The following is a 25,298-nucleotide window of genomic DNA, read 5'->3' as shown; positions in this document are numbered from 1 at the left end:
TATACTCATACCTACCTATATTATAATCATTATTTAAAATTAATTTTTAGTTCAAATTTGTGGTACCAAATTACAATAGCGTAACAAAAAAGATGGAAAACAGTAATTATATGGTAGCGAACGAAGCCGTAACAACTTGCTCGTATTCCAATAGATGGCGCTGTAAGTCTCAAAAGCTTTGTGCCGTTGTAGCTGAGCTGTTGGTGTTTTCGTAATTTTCTTCAACTGAAGATAAACAGTGCTTTAACAACTTAAGTAATAAAATTCAAAAGTTTATTGAGAAACTCTAGTAATTAAATAAAATAGCAGACGATATGACTTTATATTTTAATTGGCTACTGATTGTGCAATTTAACTCGTAATATTTTTTTATTTTAAAACCACGGGTTATAAAATATTGTAGAATTTATATAGTATAGTACAGTACCATATTACCGATACGTAATGTGAACTTTTCATATACTGACTTGTAAAAAATAAACTAAGGCTTAGTCCTTAGTTCCTCCCTATTTCCCGATATCTGCTTTACATTAAGTCTTTTTCTAAGTGAGATTATTAGATTAAACACGATATGCCTTTAATTACAAACTATTTAACTATGACACAGCTTCAACCTACCTTTCATGTAGACCATCCTTTGATGTATGCCGACACTCTAGGTAGAGACAGAACATAAAAGGTAAACTAATTACTGACATTTTTGGTTTTCTGCTTCCATCACCACTTCATTATCTTATCTTAAAACGTGAATTATTTCGAAAAATATAAAATCTTAACATCCTAAAGAATTTCATGAGATAATAGTTGATTTTACGTGTGATAACTGATTGCATATTCGCCGGAGCGCACGTTCCATTCACCTCGTAGCTGAATAAGCAATTTTCGACGTGACACATTTCCACCAATATGTAGATGAACATGGTTTATATACTCAGTATCACGTCATGGAGTTACATTTAAACTGAGACGAGTATTATGTAGGTCATAATCTTAAGACCCTAAGTGGAGTGATCATTTATCTATAGTGCTTGAGAATTGCATAATCATAATTTTCATGTAAGTACCTTAGAATAATATTAACGATTAGACTTATTAAAATAAGTGTATACTCTTTGTAATATACTAGTGTGCCCACGCGGCTTTGGTTGCTTCTATCCCCTCGTCGCCTTTTTCTTTTAGTTGTAAAACTCCTCTTTTCTTCGTGAATGTCCCGACCAACTTGGTTCCAAGGATTAGCAGATACAGACACGCAAAAAACAAAATAGTTAAAATCTGTTCTTACTATGAAAAGCTCGGTTATTTTTAAAATTACTAATAGACTTCATAGTTTTGTTTACTTTGTAGGTACTTATTAATTATTTAACATAACCGGCCGGTAAAAAGTAGCCGGTGTCATGTCCTGTATTTTCGCGAAAGTCTCGTCAAAATTACTTCTGCTTTTGACAAGGATTTTCCAAGATTATGTCTTACATAGTAGTTTCTCTTTACGATAATATGAATGTCTTCGATTTTATACTAAGTAAGTTAATTGGATGTCGATAAAATACTACTGATATTAGGTAATATAGAAATGAATCTCGTCGCCATAGCAAATTGTATGACACTTGCTTGCAACACCTTCAGTGCGGACTAGCAGCTTGGCGCGGGTACCCACTCCTCTGACCATTACTCATATCAAAAACACTCCGATCTATGTCTGGTTTTTTACCAGTAATATTCTGAAACTCCACTATTTGCTCAATTTATTAGTACATAGTACAATTTTTAGAGTTAATAGAATAGGTTCGTCATTTTTTACATGATAGACGGACATTAATGTATTGTTTGGAATATCGTAGTTCATAAGTTCAAACAGTAACCTCCTACCTACGATTGGTCATTGTATAAACATTACTTACGTAGGTATGTGTTTAAATTTAAGGTCAAATTAATGCCGGCATCAATCGCACTAGGAAACAATTCAAGTGTAAATCATAACACACTCACCTAACTATGTAGTATTCGCTATATTTTTAAATAGATAATATGGTTGCAAGAACATGATCGTACTCCTGTAAAGTTACACCGCATTACCACAAAATAAAAACAAATTATTTTGTGGTATTACATTAAGTGGACCCCTCCTTTTCCTATATGAAACTTGAACAGTTTAAATATCTTAATTTTGAACAATAAAATACGAACAGCCAAAACGTTAACATGTTAGGCCGTTATAGGGGTAGGCTATATTTCAAATTGGAAATTAAAATAAAAATATTATCTATCATTGAGTAGGAATATCCTACTAATCAGAAATTCGTTTTCACCAAAGATACACAGTCACAATGCTCGGAATTCGGCGCTGGACTCTGCTAGCGGCGTGCCTGTGGTTGCTTGTGGTGACGGAGGGACGCCGTAAGCTGAAGCGAGACGAAGTGGAGAGTCTGAAGACATCTGAGGAGGTGGACTTGGATGGAGATTATGATGACGTAAGTTCAGATTTCTTCAAGTTTTTTAAACTATTAATGTATCAAGTATGTACCCTTTGCTTGTGTTATTTGGTTTAAAGACTCTTTATAAAAGGTATAGTAGGAATAGTAGGTAACCTTATACGAGACATTCGAGGTTTTGATTTCTATGGCTGACCTTACGTCAGGTAGGTCAATCCTCATTGCAATTAGTTACATAGCTATGAGCCATGGTTACATATCTATGAATGATGGGGTCCATTTATCATTAGATTGACTGCAAGCTTGTTTGCTGCTTCAAGTTCATAAAAATGTACAGTAGGTATCCCCATGCCTACTCAACTGCTACTGCAGTGCACTGCTACTGCTGTTGACCTAAGGACCAATTGGCTTCAATTTCCAACTTTGCTCAAAGATTACGACTTTCGTTTTATATGTATATAGGCCTTTAAACGATGAATGCTCAATGTAAATGTCCTATCCATCATATTTCCTATCTCGAATTTAGCAGCCGAGAGTTAATACATTCTGTTTTGATTTGCGATTGATTACGATGATTTGTTTTGATTTGCTATCCTCAGTAGCAACAAATTATTCTGAGCCCTTCTTTTCAATATCATTTGATTAATAATTACATATTAAATATTACCTCTAACATTAACGTAACGGTAAACAACGGGGAAGATGTATGAATATGCAAACTAAGTCAGGAACTTTTTATGTAAATTCGACCATTTCACACTATATGTGCCCATATAATAAAAGGTCAATAAAAAGTTGCGTGGGAAGCAAAACGAGCTTTATCGTTTCCTGTGAAAAATGAACACCAAAAAGAACTGCTTAGCTGTTTATTTATTGTACAGCGGTTTGTATTACATTTTAGAAAAATAATATAAAATATTGGCATGGAATATATTTGCTTAAGCCGACATTATACAACTAATTTAAATAGTTGTTATTACTTAGTCGTGGCATTTCAATTGCTTGATCCATTTACGTATATTTCTTATTAATATTTAGGGCATATTATGTCCAATATCTTTAGATTTAGATGATGTACATGTTACAACGGACTTTTAATTCTTCGATTATGTTACAACATTAACAAATGATTATAAATATTGTAATTGTGTGCTATACCTATATTATGAGTAGGTTCTACCTACATGATGATTCATTTACATTAATTTATGCTTCGATATAATAATGTTGTATCATCTCAACCCATTACTGTCTCATTGTTGAGCTTGGCTTTTCTCTAAAATGGATTATTATACTTTGAGAGTTTTATTTGTAGACATGTAGACTGTAGATTTTCTCGAATTGTTTTCCTTTATCGTGAAAGCAAGTATTAACCTATTGTATGATAACACGAATATATTTTCGAAAATTAAATCAATGTGCATGTCAATATACTATCTGTTATTATTTTGTATTTCCTGAATATTGTCATAATGTGTATTTTCAGATCGAGCCTTGTCAGTGCGGAGTTTTTATGTCCCAGCAAGTTGGTGTGAAGAATCGGCGTAGTCGTCCGCGGGGACCTCCGCAGGGCCTGCCCGTGGTCACGTATGACACGGACGCACCCAGCTTGCCTTGTGGTTCTAGTGGATTCAAGAACTGCATCAGTAAATGCTTGGACGTGGTACGTGAATAATATTAATTAAATTAAGTTTATTAAAGGGTGGCACAAATAAACTTCCGATATTTTTAACTGATTTAATAATTTCAATAATTTTAGTATAACTATTCAATTTTATCGTTATTTTTGCAAGTCAAATCAGCTCGCCGCCTTTTACACCGTTACATTTGTTTTGATGCCAGTTTACTTATGTAAGAGGCGACTTATCTTAGTCCTTACAAGAGGTAACACATCTGTGATGGATTTTGTGGAGTCCCTGTTCTATACGGAATTGGTTACAAATGTCCATGATGACAGTTGGACAGTTTAGAAAAATCAGTTGGTCTGTATGCTCATTCGATAATATATTATTAGTATTTATTGATCCCCGAATAATCGCATAAGTAATGGAATTTTATTATACATGTTTAACAAAACTTTATATATATTCCTTGTCCCTCGACTGCGATGAAATTAGAAAATAGGCCTATTTTTAGTTGCCTGTTCACCTCATGTCTTATTGTATAGGCGATTCTGGTTTGTATCATGAGCTGTATCCCCCTAGTTACTGTAAAATCATTAGATCCCAATCTGTCCAATAATTATAAATACATCTCAATCCCTCTATCTGTGATTTAAAAATACAAGCCGATTTCAAACTTCCTTTCCAGGATGCTAAATTAAAAATCGGATCTTTTAATTACTCTCGTGTGCAATTTGTGACCTCAGGTCAGGTCAGACACTAACTCAAAGAAAGATCTGTTAAAATAATTTAGTTATTTAACTCATAAGTCTATGAGAATGATTTACTACCATTTATGATAAATTATATGTGGTAGCCATATTGTCATTTTAACGTTCTGACAAAATTAATAAGTGTTTACAAAACGTCGCGGCATCCTATATTCACGTTGGCAATAGGTGATAAATAACAAACAAACATTTGTGGTTAATCTTTGAAAACTAATCCGTTTAATAGACTTGTTTTACGTCTATCGTTTGTAAACATTTTTTGTTGAAAAACAATCTCTTTTTAGCTAAGCAAGTTCCGCGCAATATTACGCGGCTCTTAAATTAAAATAAAGCTATAAAATACAAATCGTGAAAAAATGATTAGGTTTGTTCTTATCGCGTCCCTTCTTTTATTTATGTTAGTTCGTGTTAGAGAGCTGAGAAGGCCTCTTAAGTCAAATGCTTTTAATGGATTTTAGTCAGTAGAAGGTTTTTCAATCGATGTGTTTTCAGGTGGATCATTACTATGATCAGTTTGTAGGTCAAAACTTTTTCCCTCCCTAATATTAATATTTGCCCCGCTGATATTCTAGACTATGATTAAAACAAAAAAATAAGTTTGACGAAAGTAGCAAATGATATTGAAGGTCTAGTGTAATATGATCACTACTGCCCATGTACATTCTACCAACGTACCAAAGAGTCCAAAGATAACAGTTAACCCATCCACGGTTGAACGCAAATGGTGGAAATAAGTGTGGTTGTGATGCTACCGCCTACAAAGGTCTCCATGACTAGTTATCTATCACATTCAGAAAGTATTTGTTGCAATTACAAGAGGTGTTTCAACTTATTTCCCATTTAATAAAGGCTTTGATCTACATATTTGTACTTAGATTCATACCATAAGGAGAATTTCATGGGTATTATATTTATTTAGATACTGAAGTACCTGCCTCGAGCTGGCCCAGTCATCTGTGGTGCGGTGGAACGGGACGTTCATAGAGAGAAGGCTTTCCTCTTTATCAAGAACTGTGGTGGTGATTGGACACCTACCAACTTCTCCGCTGGCAAGGAGTTCTGCTGCACCGATGGACAACATCATAAGTGTTGATAGAACTGCAGTTTTTGATTGTCAGTGCAAAGCAACGTGAATAGATTGTGTAGATCGTAACTGATCACCAAATTGAGCATAAGGGTTGTGGGCAATTACAATGGTACCACCGTTATGTATCCACAGCACTGTTTGATATGTAATTATCTACTAGATTTAGAATAGTGAACGCATAGTGCATCAAGACTAAATACTAGCTTCGGTTAGTCTATGACACTAATTTTAATTCTTAAATTTCTGCGTTAACATATTACGTGTATTACTAACGAATGTGTTTTACTAACGATAAAATATGTTCAATTCATAGTTATTTATTTTGTTGGCTTTTTCAATTTTTTCTTCCGCAATTTCCGGGACAATCAAGTTTTTTTTTCCTTTAATATAAAAAGAAATATAACGTATTTTATTATAGCGTAAATTAGTATAAAGTAAGATTTCATTATTATTTATGACAACCTAGATTTATAACGAATAAGTAATTAGTAAGAATGCTCGCTACTTTTATATTTTAGGTTATAATTAGACGTATTGCGACCTAGTCTCTCCATTGTTTAAGTTCTTATTAATTAAAATCGATAAAATATAAGTTAGGTATTACAAATAAACAAGTATGCTTACTAATGTTGATACGTTATTTTAAATGTTAAGATAATTATGTATACATAATATAGGCATACGTAGATTATAGATAGATAATAAACAATTAATTTAAGTATTGTAATAATTTAAATAATACAATTAAGTATAAAATTGTATGTAAACTATAAAATATGCGTTGTAATACATCACATAATTTAATTTTATTTTTTTATTAGATAATAGCTTAAAATGATTAATGTCAATTTTAAAGTTTTTTAATAAATTATTTATTGTTATCACACTGTATGTTTCTTTTACTTTAAGATAAATAATAATATGAAATTTTATATATAATGATCCTTTATCCTGCAAACATTAAAAAAATATAAAAATGGCGAATCTATCAAGTATTCGAAATTTTCCAACACTAAGCACAATTGTTAAAATTGTGCTTGGTACTGATCGCTGCAAGGCCGCAAGTCCAACACTGCAATCGTCATATTTTTTCTGCTAAAGTTGTTATTGTTGTACTAATTTTATTATAGTAATAACCAGGCATTAAAACTAAAAAGTGGTACTTGAATAACACTAGGTAACAGCATTAGTACCTAAGTAGGTATATTTAAGATTGTTGTAATTACTGTATGTATACTCCAATACAAATGTGCTCATTTTCTCAATAGGGGTACATAGAGATAGCAATGCGCACTACATACTTAAAGTTTAAGATGCTTTAGTACAGATTACAATTAATTAATTGGATGGTGGTAGAACCCTTTGTGGTGCGACTCCGACGGCACCACCGCCACACCTATTTCTGCCTAATAACAGTGTTAGGCGCTGCTGTGTTCCGTTTTGAAGGGTATAGTAAGGGAGACATACTTTTCCGAGGCGTTCCAGCTTAGTCCTCAGGGGTAGCGGCGCATCTGTGAACGACCTCAGGTAGGAATATCTTATCCTATCTGGGGTTGACAGATGTCCATGGGCGGCAGTAGCCACTTACCATCAGGCCGACTGCATGCTCGTCTGCTACTCCTATATTATATACAAAAAAAATATAAAAATACACATTTTGATCTTATCTCCACTTTGACTGTCAATGACACGCCTAAAATATCTATGTTTTAAAAATATACTTACTATAAGTACACACACATTTTCGTGTCATATTCTATACTATTCTCGTTGATATTACCTTTAATGTTGATAGACAGAGAGCACAAATGGAATATCAGTTTAGCGCACTGACCTATAAAGAGTCGGAAATCAATAAGGTCGTGCAAATGCAGCCATCTCTCATCCCTCCGTTCTGTATTTAGACAGATATGAATATACCGTAGGACGACTATTCAGATGAACTTTGCTTTAAATAAATAGTGAGAAACGGGAAAGGATGTTAAGTAATGTATTGTAGTTTGTAAATGGTTTCATGTCTTTGTACTTAATGATTTTCTATGAAAAATAAAATATATATATGGAGGGTTCTGAATCAGACAGTTTATGATCACACACAGCCAATTGATATCTATAATCAATCAAGATGGGATTGAAGTTCTAGCCAAACTAGAATTTTTATGTACCTTAGTATATTTCCCTTCACAATCCCATTACATCAGTATGCAATGGTACTTAATACTCCTGTTACATATTGGGCAAAAATAGGTTTAGTGGTGTCCCAAGATTTGAATTACTGAAGATCGTCCACCAAAACCCGTTTCAGGACGTTAGTCATAGGACGGAAGGATTGGCACAAATTGCTTAATTTGCCATCTGAAGCATGGAAAAGCTCCTAAATATCTCCCTAACTTTATTAACAAAAAACACATTTTTAAATTAAACGTAACATATTTATGTCGGACGTTTAATTGCTAAATCAAAATAGAAGCGTAATGGGTTTCCATTTCTGGAATATCACTGATCGTATACATTCTGTCTTTTCTTAAATCGATGTTATTTTTGTAGAACTATCGACTGTCTGTTGCTACAAATGCAACTGCATTTTTTACTTTTTTTACTTCGCTCAGCTTCCTAATGTCTTGGTCGTCGTGGAGTGTTAAGTTTAACTCATTTTCCTGTTAAACGATAGCTAGCCATTGGGTAACAAATTAGTCTGTCGATCTCGCCAAAGATAGCGCATGTATCTATACAAAGTGTCTGAAAACTTTAAAAATAACGAAAATAGAGCTAATTTGGCAGCTATCGATTTAAATTTAATATAAAAAATGTGCACAAAAATTTCACACATATAAAATATTACCATGTAATAAATACGTTATTAAATTTATTTAACAATGGTGTAGTATTATAATTAAGTATTATTTTGTGTCCTATGTTTTATTATCTAGAATCTTTGCAATAGGTATACTTAAAATATAAGTGTCCTTATCGTTCTTTAATTTCGCTTAAGTTAGGTACATATTCATTTTTTATATGTTATAGAAATCAATCAACCAGATAAAACGCCTCACTTCAGCTCTATTCCTATTTTTATCGATATCTTTAGGGTTTGTGTGTAGTTTTCCTCGAAAATTATACTCCACTTGGACACATTTTGTTCCACAAAAAAGTGAACCAGACTAAGTTTTTTGACACAATCGCTAGCTGGCATTCACTTTTGTAGTTGTAGATATTGTAATATTCATAAATAATAGAGTTACGGTACAATAAACAACGAGGTGTTATGATTCTTCAGACATTGTGTCGCTCACAATGACTTTGAGACATTTTAATTGTTTTCGACTAATATGGGTATTATTCGCAGATATTGTTAGATGTGATGGATTTATCACTCTTTGTTTATCTTAATACTTTAATAAAAAAAAACATGGATATTGCAAGAATAAATAACAGGCTATATAAGAAAATAACAATATTAAAAACACTTAAACTTTTGCATTTTTTTTGTCTGATAAAATAAAATAATGATTAAAATTTTTGATATTAAACAAATAAAAAAGGCGCGCTGATTTTGTATAATAATAGAGTTAACAGTTACATAAGTATATAAAATATATCGGCACACCTACGTACTTCTATAAAAGAACAGCATACAAATTATTTAGACAAACAGTTGTAAAAATACACGAATACATTCAAATTAGCTTAGAAAATGGCGCTCATTTCATTAATTTATAGAGATTATCATACTCATACTACTAAAATAGCGTTAATACAATAATTAACGCATAAACAGTTGCACGTGCTTAACTTCAAGTCGTTATAAATTAACTTACGATCTGCAGTTTAGTTTAATCGTCAATCAAAAATGGAGACCCATTTTCGTGCGACTATTATTAGCTGGCCAGTACGACGTCCTATATAGCTCGTGGGCGACAAGGAGTGCCTTATCCATCGACCTGGTTCCAGTTGTACATTGGTGCGTTTATACCGATGCTGATAGTATCGGAGTCGTCTGTTTTTATTTGTAACAAGATTTAATGTATATTTAAAGAACATTTTAGTTCTCTTCTAGGGTATACCTATAGCGAACTTTTGGGAAGAAATTCATGTGGCATCGGTTTAAATTTCGTCATGTACCTATCTTTATATATATATTTCTTATGTGCGTGTGTATGTCACTGAACTCCTCCTAAACGACTGGACTGATTTTGATGAAATTTGTTGTGTGTGTTCAAGGGGACTTGAGAATGGTTTAGATTCACAATTTAGTCCGTGGGAAAAGGTTTTTTTAATTAATTTTTATTTCGTAAGTAGTTGTTGATTTTGGAATGTTTCACATTGGATTCGAGAGACTTCGCTACCATCGCAGTTTCAAATATTCTATCTATTTTTCAAGCCCGTAAGTGATAAGGGTTGTTCACCCTTAACATTTTTTTTATTTATGTGGCAACACAACGTTTGCCGGGTCAGCTAGTATTTTTATAAGGTTGAAGTGGCAAATGATCATGCAGTCCATTTGATGGTAAGTGGCCACCCATGCACATTTAACCAACTGCATATAGACCACAAGTTTTACTTGAAACTGATGACAGATGCGTTGCTACTTCTTAGGACTAAGGAGGTCGACTACGTTAGCATCCGCATAATTCCATCACAAAGCCAAGAACTGCTTCACTGCTCCTGTTTGCAGGAACAATAGAAGTGCTAGACTTTGAACCTATAATACGCGGGACAGATAATATTAATACAGGTAAATTGTATTTTTTTTTTATAATATAAGAGTAGCAGACGAGCATGCAGTCCACCTGATGATAAGTGGCTACTGCCGTCCCATGGACAACTGTACTCAACCCCAGATAGGATTAGATATTCCTACCTGAGGTCGACCACAGATGCGCCGCTACCCCTGAGGACTAAGCTGGAACGCCTCGGTAAAGTCTGTCTCCCTTACCACACCCTTCAAACCGGAACACAGCAGCGCCTAACACTGCTGCTTGTATACGCGAATACTATTAAATACACTCTATGAGATTGAAATGAGCCCTTATCGCCGAAATAAGACGTGAATCAATTTTAGTTTGTTAGAAGGATATTATCTTGTATCTAGGTACTAAAACTTAGTACGCAGCTTAGACGCGAGAGCATCGTACGGTTCTTATTAACGGTTGACCTTGGGAACCGTGCTTAATCTGCAGGGGTTAACCACAATAGATTTTGTTATATTATCACTAATCTAAGTTTTAGGTTTTTCTAACTACATGATGATGACACCATTAACCAGAAATCTATGAAAAGGTTTGATTCGACGGAATATAAAAAAGGTTTGTCATTGCTTCTGTAATTAATTCATTCACATGAATATGCAAAAGTCATACTAATCTATGGCAACAGTAGATTATAGTGGTCTGTCAGAATGAGAAGACCATAATGAACCTCTACCTGGGCCACACATTCCAAAATCGGTCACATGGCATACGAGTCAAAAATTCATACCATTATTTTGTTAAGGTTCTCTTGTTTATACGCTATTGTTGCTATAAGTAATTTTCATATTAACATAATAACAATAGTTTTAGACATAATATGAAATAGTACTGTTATTAAAAATGTTTGGTATGTTTTGCCATATTTTATAGATTTAATATTAATATTATATAGTGGAAATTTTTTTAGGTATTTTGTATGTTTGTAAATTATAAACTCAAAAACTACTGGACTGATTTAAAAAAAAATGTTGACCTTTCTTTAGATTTAAATTTCCGAATTAACATAGGCTATCATGTCGAACACACACACACACACACACACACGATTACACTATATAATATTCACGACTCCCGGACACAGCTTTATTATGTAAATAGTATAAGTTTTCTCATTTTAAGTGATCATGTATGTCTTATGAGAAAATAAAGATTCCTTAACCCAAAAATTTTTGTTTTTGTGTGTGAAACCGCAATGCACAGTTAGTTATCTAATAAAAGAGTCGAAGGGGACTAAATCGGCATTAGTATAAACGCGTTCCATGGTGTCAATGGTTGCCTTATCAAGGACTAGAGTTATACGCGGTGAAGTACACAGCTAGACGTCGCGGGCGCGGGGTGCGGGGAGCGCGGCTGACCTGGATAGCACAGGGTGAACAACCCCGACACGTGCCACTTTCTAAAAAGAAACGCGTCGCCTGCGCATCCTTGCGTGGACAGCTGGATCACAGCTTCTCTATTGCTACAAATACCCTTTGCAATACATGTGAAGTAATTTCGGAGCGTTTGCCGTTCGATTTACGCACGTTATTTATAATTGATCTATCCAATTGTTATAGTCCGCGTAAAACTGCTAGTCCGTTGAATATAGAAATGAATCGGGTTGCCATAGTAAATTGTAAGACTACACCTGCTCGAAACAACTTCAGAGCGGCCTAGTAGTTTGGCGAGGACTATACTTATAAAAGATCGAAAGACAATGTGTCAAATGTGGATCTCTGGTAGATAAAACATTGGATATATAATAGATAAGGATAACAGATTGATTATTAATGACGAGCGTTAACGTCTTGTAAACGTTGCGCAAAGCGAAAAATTTCGTAAAAAAAATGTGTTGACAACAGTATAATTTCATCGAAATAAAATCTTACCTAATTAAAGTGTTGAGTATGATTTATAATTTTTAATGTCAGCGCAAATTAATGTTAAAAGTGATGAAATATCTGTAGGTATGCGAGCGAAACATTAAGTGGAGTCCAGTAAAGCGTAAGACTTTACATAAACAAACGCAATAAATGAGTTTAGGCGTGGGAAAATCTATTTAAATCGTGTACGGGTTACTTTGAGTCATTGGTATCGTATGCAGTGCGAGGAGGCAGTAAAGCCTAGGTTTACGCACTACATGTTAATACAAATGTTCGTGGCGAATGATTATCTTGATGAAGACTTGTTACTGTATAAGTATTATATCCACTTAATTATTTTAACGTGAAGTATTACGATAAATCTTCTAAATAAATGTGTTTGGCCTAATTAAAATCTATGAGAAAGAAATCTTAACCTTTATTAGACGAACTGAAAAAGTTTTTCAGTTTTAGGTCGGATTTTTAAAAGTTTTAAACTTAAGGCAAACCTCTTCGTGGTTCAATCCCACCGGGAAAATCGCTTAGTAGTTATGTCTTACAATAGTGATCGCTGACTTTGGTAGGCAAAACATAGGGTAGATTAATTATTAATAGCTGACGTTAGTAATGCAAAACCGTTTACTTAGACTTTGGTGAAATGTAAGCCAAATCGTTCTAAATTAGTCCCCAGAAGCAGAAATGCAGCAGCAAATGTTTAATTGGCTTCAAATACAACTCCCATTTCATATGAAGGTTCTATGTTAAACTTATGACAAGTAGGTATGCCCCTTTTTTGCTTCTATCGCCGATAATAATATAATACAGTGTACTTAGACCTGCAGATAAATTTCATCATTCGTATTACAATAGTGCGACTGGCATAATAGGCTACGTAACTCGTTCTAGATCAATAGTATTCAGGTCCGTCTCTAGGTTGAGTAAAGCACGACTTGTCTTGTATGAATCACATCTAGTCAATTCTTGTTTAAAACCGCCATATTGTTTATAGTATAAACATTTCGCATTCTTATTTCCTAGTTCATCGATACGGAATCTACTAATACATAGTAAATGTATGTATATGTAATATATAAGTGAGTGGTCGTGTTTTAAAAATAACTGCCATTTTTTGAATAATTTTATGATAAAACCCATCTTTAAAATATTACCCTGTTGAATAAGTTCGATTGTAAAAAGTAAATACCTACCGAATAAATGACTTCAAGAATATCATTTCAGAGTAGATCCTACTCAAGTTAACGTATCAATATTCAATTGTTACAATATTCATACAAAAGGATAAGGATTTAACCCCTTATCACTAATTCAGAAGCACGTTCGCAAACCCCGTCGAATATGAGTGCCATCGACAATATTACAATAGGTGTAAAGTCAGCGTTCCCCGAATCGTCGGCGTATGACCCCGCGGGCCGGGCACGGCCGTAGCATATCCATGTTGAGTATTGAACTAGGACAAAGCAATTCAACGGATATGCATGGAAATGACGATTGTAAGAGTGATTTAATGAAGGGTTTAGAACCCTTTGTGGTTCGACTCCGGTGGCACCACCGCCACATCTATTTCTACCTAATAACAGCTGTGTTAGGCGCTGCTGTATTCTGGTTTGAAGGATGTGGTAAGGGAGACAGACTTTTCCGAGGTGTTCTAGCTTAGTCCTCAGGGGTAGAAGCGCATCTGTGGCCGACCTTAGGTGGGAATATCTAATCGTATCTGGGGTTCATTACAGATGTGCAAAGGCGGCAGTAGCCACTTACCATCAGGTGGACTGTATGCTCGTCTGCTACTCCTGCATTATATAAAAAGACATGTATAAGCCATCGTGTATATGTTATCAGTAGGAAGCAGACATATGAAAGATCGGATGGTGGTAGAACGCACTGTGGTTCGACTCTGGTGGCACAACTGCCTACCTATTTCTACCGAACAACAGCAGTGTTAATCACTAGTTTGTTCTAATTTGAAGGTGATAAGGGAGACATTTTTTTCCGAGGCATTTTAGGTTAGTCCTCAGAGGTAGCGGCGCATCTGTGGCCAACCTCAGGTAGATCTTGTCTGGGGTTGATTGTAGATGTCCAGGAGCGGCAGTAGCCATTTGACATCGTATGGACTGCATACTCGTCTGCTACTTCTAAATTATACATAAAACGGATAAAAAAAAATATATTTCTATACAATATTTGGAGAGGCAAGGCCCGTGTGTGCGCAGCTGTAAACAGTAAGATGTAAAGGAGAATACTTTTTGTCTACTACGGCACGCGTCTGACACGCTTATTCCTGTGTGTTATTAACCCTTACTGGTTTTGTCGAGATTTTTGTCGTCATAACTCTTGGTTATTTTGATTGTAATATAGAAATTCAAGTAGAGCTGCTGTGAGCAAATGTTGTACTCGTCGAAGTGATTATAAAAGTCGTTATTGGAAATATTTTGAACCTAAAACTATCCTTGTCAGGAGCTGTATGTATTTGTTGCACAAGATTTTTTGATATACAAGATAATTCTAATTAAACATTCAGTCTTCAGGACTTTATATTGAGTTAATCTTAATGTAGTAAATACTGATAGTAATAAATACTAATGTTTATTATATAAACAATTTTATGTAACATACACTAATAGTTTTACCGATATTGTTAGCTATTCTTGTTTATGATTTAAGTTCTGTTCAACTCAATTTTGGATACCTTCATCTGTAGGATTTTTATTTATCAATTTGCTTTGTGTTCATTGTTATAATTGTTGTCCGGCGAAGCGCAATGGCATGGTAAATCTACCGGCACGTAATGTCGCATTATTGTGATGCGTTGCGCAACCGCCGCCCCTCGCCGCGTAGCCTCGCCGTCTAAGACCACTGCCCTCGGACTGAGCGAGCATCTTTATTTTCAAGGGTGTATATAGTAACTAGTAACTAGTTAAAGAAGTATGTTTTTTGTAATATAGGAGTAGCAGACGAGTATGCAGTTCAACTGAATAGGTAGGTGTTGCACATGATGGATGGATGCACTAAAGGAGTATGTGGTTGGAGATTTGAAGGTATATGGTAGTGTAAGACTGGGCTTTTGCGATTAAATAGTGCTTAACGCAATCGTCAGAACTATTCGGCGTCTATATAGATGCGTAACAATTGACTGTTGACAGATATTTCGAATAAAATCAAAGACTTATGTACCGCTCGTCGGTCACCCAAGCAATAAATTGGACGCCCGAGCGGCAGCAAATTATGCAACTGTACAATAGTCTAAGCGAAAAGGTACTTTTAGCAACTAACGCTCAAGCGATATCGCTTATGGCGTATGTCAATGGACCAGTCCAAGAAGTATAATTTACTAATTTCTGCACAGTTCGAGGATATAGATTTTTTTGTTTGAGAGACGATCTCAACAGCTTTACGACAGCAGACATCGTTGCGTTTTGACTCAATGTAGTGTAAAAGGTTTGATTAATTAAAACTAGTACTTATAGATCTATTATAAGGTTTTTATGCAACAGAACCGGATTAATAGTTGATGACTGATCAAAAGACATGATTCAAACAATAGATTACATTTATATTGAACAATATCATTTTAAAATGCGAATTATTGATTATGACTGAGTATGGTTATTCCAAAAAAAGTAAGACAATAATAGTAACTTAGTTATGATTTAAAACAAAACATAACGAAATGTCCACGCGTTCAGGATAAAGCTAACGCAACCGTCCGCGTATGATGCTTTTTTGCTGGAATCTGGATACCCTTGCGCTCACCCACACTGGTATAACAGACAAAACCATATACACAGAGTGGTAGGGTAGGTATGTACGTATAGTACGGCCCATGATGCTTTTTCCTTACGTGACGATCTACCATTCTACTCCTACAACAGGCCACGTTAAGGACCTTCGTTTCAAAAACAGTGGAAAATATAGACTAGGTACAGTGACGTAAATAGTTACAGGATAAAGTCGAAGGTTAGCGCAACTTAAAATAGATCTAACCTACTGTCTACTATTGATCGACCTGCGAGCTAATGATAGAATGTGTTTAAATTTTTAAACTTGTATTGAAACGGCGGGCGTCTGCTTTATTTTAGGGGATGCGACTTATCTATGTTCAATACAATTTTTTTTTTTCGCATCAATTTAGTACTTGCGTAGTCATGACAGGTATCAATGTACTGAATTACCTAACTGAATTTGTAAATTATATAGCATTTTGCTATGATAAATATGGACATAAATATCTAGGTGACAACATAGAATAATAATACGTTCTTTAGTAAGTAATACTTAGTTTAAAAAGAATAACTAATTAATTAATTAATAATTAGTTAATTAATCGATTCAAATTGTTGTTTCCCGAACAACAGCTTGCTTTTTTAGCTGCTTTTAGCTTTTAAATTTAAGCTGAGCATCATTAAGCTTTATACAGTAAACACACTAAAATTGGAAAACGAAAAAAATCTAAATAGAGCGAAAAATTACTAACATAGAAGAAAATAAATATAGTTCAAAAAACTAAAAAACACGCTTTTATGATAAAATTAACTAAAAAGTAGAAAATCTAAATGAATCTAGGAATCAATTAAGGAACAGTAAATAGTATAATTGTGAAATAAACCTACAAAGTTTGAACGAAATCTGGCCGTTTAAAGTGGGTCAAAATCGCGCCCAAAGAAGTCGGTTACAAACATACAAACAAACATACAAGTGAAGCTAATAAAAAGCGTGTAATATATACGAAAAGTCTAAAATAATTAGATAATATAAAGCCCTTTAAAGATATTAAACTATATAACAAATTTCAACGTAAGTATCAAGAATTATTAAATTACACGTCAAGCCGTTCAATTTAGTCATAGTTGAAAATAACGTCATACTTTCAAAATAGGAAGAAATGACTTGTAGCGTCTAATAGTCTACACGCAAGAAAGCATTGGCACTTGGAGAGGTCAATGAAACTTTTAAGGGTGATTGGTACTAACGCAGTAACGGTAAGAGCTTCAAGTGTGGTGTAGGATTTTGTTTGATTTTACAAAAAAAAAACAAAGTACATATATGTAGTACAAAACCCAAAAACACAGTTAAATTTGTAATATCTTTACTTTAAAATGTGAGTTGGTGCAACATTGTGAATGTTTATTGACTTTAGGCTCAAATTATTTTATTACACTTGCAAAAAGTTTTAAAATTATTTATCAAAATTATACTTAAAATATAATTGGTTCATTAAATCATGTATGCAACGAGTTGTCCTTTTTAGCTTAAGAGGTGTTTAGTAATTTAACTGTTGAAGTATTTTTTGAGATTGAATACTTAAATGTAAATTTGATTACATTATTAAGTGCCTGAGGTATATAAATATTTTTTACGTTAATCCATGCTAAAATTATTAATTTAACAATTGTATTTATTTTTTAACTTACTATTTAGTATATGGTAAGTAGTAGAATTAAAAGTGCTGATGTCGATAACATTAAAGATATATGAAAGTACGTAATTTATGTAACTGCTGTAATGAGATCTATATTTATTACATTTGCACTATTCTTACAAACGGTCAGCGTTGATAGTGAGTCTGTCTAAACACCATAGCACGTGTTAAAATCTAACTGTAGAACATTAAGCAACAGTTGCCACTATTTTCGGTACTCCTCGTGGAGTAAAAAACAACGATTCTACGAGGTCTGATTAACAAAGCGTTTTTTTAATGAGAAATGAAATCCATAGATTCAAATAACGGTTTATCATAAGCAAGGCAAAGTCGGATGAGTATTAAATGAAAATGGCGCATGGCTTTGAGTAAAGTTTTGTTGAACGTGATGGTAGGCTTGGACGGGAAACTATAAAATGCATATGTCGCGGACCGGTGACGTGCTGGCGTTTCTTGTGGTGGCTATGTTTTTGTTAAATGACCTAATTATACTACTTACTAATTAATAAGTTTAAATAACATGTTCTTAGGCGGTAATACATTCTTTACTGTTTTACAGACGGGTATAAACGAAAAGAATTAGAATGTTTAAATAAATTTAAAAGTATTTTATATTTTTTCGATGCAATATTATTAATTTTAATGTATTTTGAGGTGGTATAAAAATAATTTTCGTCTAAATTTAATAAACATACGCGATTCAAGGTTACATAGGATTCGGAAGAGATCGGCTTTACGAATTTAGCCGAAGCGATTTCTATTTTGTCATACTGTACCAACTGTGAAACCCTTTAAACCTTTTGATAATAGGCTTTTTATCAACGATATCTTTTCTTTAGCTTTCTATTGTGCTACAATCTACTTTCTTTGGTATTTTATTTTTTGTTTGAGGTAATAAATGGGTTTTATTCACTTGATATTAAGTTGTTACTGCGGCCTATTGACATTTGAAGGTGGTATAACCCTCTGTGGTTCGACTCCGGCGGCACCACCGCCACACCTATTTCTGAGTCATAATACTAGTGGTAAGTGCTGCTGTGTTCTGCTTTGGAGGGTATGGTAGGGGAAACATACTTTCCAGGCACTCCAGCTTAGTCCTCAGGGGTAGCGGCGCATTTGTGGCCAACCTCAGGTTGGAATATCTTATCCTATCTGGGGTTGATTACAGATTTCCATGGGCGGCAGTAGCCACTTATCATCAGGTGGTCTACATGCTCGTCTGCTACTCCTATATTATAATAAAAATCTGTAAATGACTACTAAACATTCTAATGTAATTTCTACTAAACGTTCTGGTATCTCGTAAATTTATCAGTCTTACATGTCCGTTATACAGAAACACTAATAAATATAAGTAAAATAGGAAAGTTCTGAAAGTTTTTAGACTTTTCGTGAAACACATTACCTTGTGACTGCAACTTGCACATACATGGACGTTTTCCAATGGAGAGCGGAGGCGCGGGGTGCGGGGGCAGCCGACACACTTTCTGAAGGGCTCTAAAACCACGGCTTTTGTGGCCACCTTTATGAGCCATCTATTTGTGGACCTTTGATTTATCACAAACAGTTAAGGCCAGTTTTTGTGAGGAATTAGCGTTTCTACAGTTACGTCCAGGACTCATAAAGTGTTACTTAAAGTAGGAGTAGGTGAGAACTGTGTATGTACTGTAGTAAGGTTTTATTTAAACATACTGCTGGTCACGGGTCTTCTTAATGTTATGGTAACACGACAAATTCTATATTCTAGTTAGGAGAGTGTTGTAAGGTAGAGGCATTGATTTAAGGCATCCAAACTTAGTCCGTAGATCATATCTGCACTTTGATGATGACATCAGGTGGTATTAACGTAGTGGAGGTCGGTAAAATATTTCCATGGTTGGAAGTAACTTACTATCAATTTTCAATTATCAATTCTGACATAAAGCAACATCTCTAAAAACTCCTATCTTTTAGCGGCCACTGACACATGTTCTTTAGTTGCAAATTTTAAAATACTGTTTATTCACATTTATGACAAATAACCATTCTAACATTTATGACTCAAAGGGCTAAACAAGTGCTGATTTTGTTAACACATCGAAAACATTATTTGTACTCATGTACGTGGTTATGTTTGTATCACGTTAATTGGTTCCATACAGCGGTATCCTAACAACATAGCGGAATCTATAATAGGTACGTAAAATAGGAATGTATTGCCTCCATCACATTTTTTCTATCGTGTATTACAATTACAATGCGTACATGAAGGAGGGAGGAAGTAGGATAACGGTGCGCATGCGCACGGTACTACCTGCGCAAGAACTCCTCAATATCTCATACCGTTCCCCCGTCTGCTGCCAACAATGTGTCATTAAACCACCACCAGTACAAACGACCTCCCCTTCCCCCCGCAACAGTTCTAACCGCAGACGACGCAGGGGTTTCGAAGCCACAAATGACGTGTCTCGTTGTGATGGTTGTTACAAATGACAGTGGATATCGCCGCCCCGCCTGCTCTGCCGTTCACAACTTTTTGCGCTTGCAAATGGAAACTACGGAGACACTAGGGTGAATCGAGGCCGGCGATACCCGACGTTTTCTGATGTACCTTCGGCAAATGCGAGATCGATTACCTCTTCATATCGACATTAAATTTTCAACGCTTTTGTCACGACAAATTGATATGTCGAGAATGATATCTATACACAGTTTTCGCTACTTACTGTTGTTTGAACTGTGAATTGCGTTATTTTAAACGGGATGAAATATATTGTTGTTCAAATCATACGGTATGATTAATTAACGATGAACGAATCTATGACTGAAATGTCAAAAATAACTGTGCTTTTGAACCTCAATATAATCGACGTTGTTAATTTCTCTCTTAAAATCTATCTTGAACCTAAGAAAGATGCCATCTATGTCAATAGATCGCAAATGAAAATACCCTAAATACTTCAATAACGGATGTAATTATTTAGTCTGGTTCGCAACATCACGCGATTTACACTACTAGCTGCGAAAACGAGCAAACAAACATTCTATACGAACTTTATATGGACGCGAGCTTCGCACCAAGTCCTGAACTCGCTTCATTAAAATTCTACGACGAAATCCAAGTAGGTAGTAGGTATACGCGGGAATGTATTACAAAATCTTTTAAAATAGACCCGAGATACAATTTAATACCGATATTGAACTTGACTCTGAGCATTTCGAATGATAATAGGCAAAACACGTTTTGGACTTCCTCAAACTATCGAGGCTATGGCGAGGGGACTGTTCGTGTATACGTGTGTATACGGAATGCACCTTGCGCAATCCTCGGCCGGGTTCGAACGTGTTCGAGGGAGACATAAAAAGAAATATTTTATTGCTGAGCCAAGACACCATGAGAGTCAGTAAATGGCTGCGCAGTCACGAAGAATTAGAGCGGCGGATAAATGCCTACCACGTTAGTGCTACCATTTTAAGTTTGATATAATGATTCAATGAAAATAGTTTTCTAATGGCGATATAAATTGCCTTGACTGAACGTGAAGTTGAAATCGATAATAGGAATAACGACATAGCAAGAATTACATAAAATGTGTTCGAATGTAGTGACTAGGGCGTATTTCTGGTCGCGCGTGTAAACCCACTCACGCGCGTACCTCCCGCACACAGGAATTAATTTGCTGCAGTCTCTTCGCGACCTCTATGCGTGTGCGGCTGCGTCTGAAACGATAGGAAGTAAGCACACATGTAGATGTGACGTGCGTGCAGGCGTGAGCACGCGCGACAGAAAAAGTGCTCTACTCTCCAGCTACACTTCTGTAAAAATACACATCAATGTAATTTGACGTAACATTTACATCAATAAAATCTTGTGAATCATTGAGGACTATATTAAGATTTATTGTAGAGAAAAAGCAAACGAGCAAGCAGTTCACCTGATGAAGAATGGCCACTACCGCATTGACATCTGCAATCAACCCCAGATAAGATAAGTCTCCTACCTGAGTCTCCGCTTAACACTGCTGCTATTATGCAGAAATAGACAGAGTAGACCCTCAAATCCCAAAAAAATCGTATAATAGTATTTATTTCATAAATAATAGACATCTATCAATTTCATTCTGGGATTTATCCATCCATACGGTATCTATTTGAACAAACTATTGTAGCATGATTCTTCTCTGTGCGGATATCTATTCATGGAACTTCAATGCTTAGGTAGGAGATAAAGTGTGGGCGAGTAGTTCGTCTTAAATCCGTGTCGCGTAGATCTCACTCATGAGAATAAAGCAAACATAAAATTTACATACACGATCCCTAATAGGTAGTTTGAAGGTATGGTTACATTTTCTTAATAACTAGAAAGGGGTAATGAAGGACGTTTATGGAAAATATTTTAGCTTATATACTATTGTACTATTTTATTGGAGAAAAGAAATTTTGAGAATGGTATGAAAAGTAGATTTGCAATAAAATAGTCTGGTACACCTCAATGAGCGGTGAGAGCCCAGTGGTATTAAATTCGAGATGCTACCATAATGTTCTGAGTTCTAGCCCTCATGACCACTTCCGTACTCAATCTCAATTAGAAAGTATATTCGTTGGGGTTGTGAATTGTGGCCTATCAGTTCTTTGAGATTCCTGTGCCCAGCTATGAGAGTAGAATTAATGGATTAACTAAAAATTCAAAATTGTCTAACTTATACATATTTTTCCCTTTCAAAGATAGTTCATACGATCAATGTGTATTCTATAAATAAACTCCATGTTAATGTACAATATTATTTTAATACAATTTGCATCTGTAATGTTCACAATAGCTAAGTACGTCCATTGATCGAATGCGCCTCGCGTCGGGGGATCGATTGTGGACACGTGTTGCACCCATTTCGTGTCAGTGTTTGTATCTTGATCTGTTTGCAACGTGCGCAGTGTATACAAACTATATTACTCATATTAATGTATGTAGTAGGGGACAAATAAAAAAGACACGTGATAATAGGAGGCCAAAGTCGGTAATTGAAATTTGTAAAAATCAACAACTCTACATAAAGTTGACTATCAAGAAGCACGGAGTGCGTTAACAAATTAAGTTGATACTTGAAGAACAATATACTGGACAAAAGGTTTCAGCGCGTGTAAATAGTAAATTATGTATACTATAAACACTTTGAATAGAAATTGTACAGCGTTATATACTTAATACATACTACCATACCACATAACACTGTATTAATAAAGTACATATAGAGAATGATAGTAAAACTACAAATCGAGTTTCTGGCCGGATTTTTGCAAAGGTTGTTATACAATCAAATACAAATTGTTAGTTACGATGTTTTTAAACTGCTACAGTTGTGTTGCATTAACGGTAAGCTAGATAGAACGTCATAGTTGTAGAACAAAGACGGATTTGACAAAAATGCGAAATTCACTTTTTATCATATTTGGATAACATACTGTCTAAATTATTACTTCATTACAGAAAAAAAATCTACATATCTACACATACATATGTTTATACATATGTTTTCAAATTATTCAGTCGATATAACGACGGATGTAAAATGCACTCATAGTATAATGTGACGTTAGTAAATAACTTGAAATGGCTGCCCTGTAATGTTTTGCATTTGATAAATCCGACTTTGTTCTACGACTATGACGAAAAAATCATTACATTTCTAACAACATAACCCGACGTAGTAAACTCGAATTCTTCACTATATTTTAAAGATATGTGAAGTTTATTATGGACCAACCGAACGTTAAACCACAAAGCCCAACACAATCTGAGATAGGAAGTTAGTTGATAAAGAACCGGATGATAAATAAAGGATTACTAGGCATATAATAAGGGCGCAATACATAGAATACAGTGGGTGTTAGTGCGCAATGAGTGGAGATCGCAGGAGCGCGAAGGTCGAGAGACGCCCACGTTTACTAAGTACTAGCAATGATGATAGTGTGGCCAGAAATGCTGATAAATACCGGACAGTAAGAATTATTCTTCTTTTGCATAGTGTCAGAGGTAGGTCTCTTTGTAGCTCGACGCCAGAAGCACCACCGCTGCACCTCTTTCTGCCTTATAACAGAAGTGTTTAGCGCTGCTGTGTTCTGTTTTTAGGGAGACTTACCTGAGGTGTTACGACCTAGTTTTTTGGCGTTTGCTACTCTTATTAAAAATAACTGTTAATTCTTTTCCGATTTAGCGCCAATCATGCCAATTCCGATATCTGTAGGTGGCGGAAACCATTTAAGCATTTTGTTTATACTTTCATCATAATACGTCGTTACATTTTTATTTCACGAGGCATTTTTACTTAGTCCTCAGGGGTAGCAACTTCCACCGATCTCAGGTGGGATTCCAATTCTATATGGCGATAATTACAGGTGTACCTGGCTGGCTGTGGCTACCATTAGGTCAACTGCATGCTCGTCGCTACTTGCATAAAAATAAAACTATAAAAAAATAAATAAAAATACATGTCCTGTTTTCAATCGCATCGGACATGGTCACCCTAGCTGACACATCATTCGCCACTAGTTACACGTTCTCATGACTAGATGAGACGCGATAAAGGAGCGTCCAACAATGTTTCTGATGAATTGCTTTTCGTGTTATGATATAACGCTCGTGTAGAGGCGCCACCCGGTAGAGATATATCGATTGTGACTGTTATTGACGTTATGTTAGCTTTTTTTTATTATTATGACGACCCGCGTTGCATAGTGGTATTTTTTTTCATTATTACCAAGGTCATGTGGCGCAGCGGTCTGACTCGTAGGTGGTTGCGGGTTCGATTCCCGGCCACACAAATATTTAGATTTCTGTTTGGAATCTGGGTGTTTGTAACTTTGTATATTCGGCTTTTGTTTAAACTGTATTTTAATAAATTATTGCCAGTCATAATATATCCTTACGGTATCCTTCATCGATTACCTAACGGCAGTCATAATTGATTTCTAATACGAACATGACCTAAAAAAATTAGAGCATTTCCTGGATTCGAACTCTGGATCAGTGTATCATTCATCGTTAGTTGCATAATTTTATACAATACTGATTTTCCTACCTTACGTTAGATTTAAAATGTCCTTTATAGTTTTATAATTTCAATTTTCACTTTTTCTATAAGTACAACGATTTGGTACGGTTTCATCTTATATATAAAATTCTCGTGTCATAATGTTTGTTACCGTACTCCTCTGAAACGGCTTTACCGATTTTCACCAAATTTTATATGCATATTCAGTATGTCTGAGAATCGGCTACTATCTATTTTTTATACCCCTAAGTGATAAGGGTTGTTCATCCTTAACATTTTTTTATTTACCTATATGGCAACACCACGTTTGCCGGGTCAGCTAGTATTTTATAGGTG

At 35.0% G+C, this 25,298-nt stretch overlaps 1 protein-coding gene across 1 annotated transcript; it reads left to right on the top strand.

Annotated features, from left to right (window-relative positions):
- Positions 1 to 2,317: 2,317 nt before the first annotated feature.
- Positions 2,318 to 6,059, top strand: Fcp3C (Follicle cell protein 3C). Its single transcript, XM_073079867.1, has 3 exons — positions 2,318 to 2,468; positions 3,916 to 4,092; positions 5,741 to 6,059. The coding sequence occupies exons 1-3, from the start codon at positions 2,325 to 2,327 to the stop codon at positions 5,912 to 5,914; spliced, it is 495 nt and encodes a 164-aa protein (XP_072935968.1). The 5' UTR covers positions 2,318 to 2,324; the 3' UTR covers positions 5,915 to 6,059.
- The last annotated feature ends 19,239 nt before the right edge of the window (positions 6,060 to 25,298 follow it).

Source organism: Epargyreus clarus, unplaced genomic scaffold, assembly GCF_041222505.1.
Source record: "Epargyreus clarus isolate Ecla_fem2 unplaced genomic scaffold, WU_Ecla_fem_2.2 ptg000014l, whole genome shotgun sequence".
In the NCBI taxonomy this organism is placed as follows: domain Eukaryota; kingdom Metazoa; phylum Arthropoda; class Insecta; order Lepidoptera; family Hesperiidae; genus Epargyreus; species Epargyreus clarus.
This window is presented reverse-complemented; position numbering and strand designations above follow the sequence as displayed.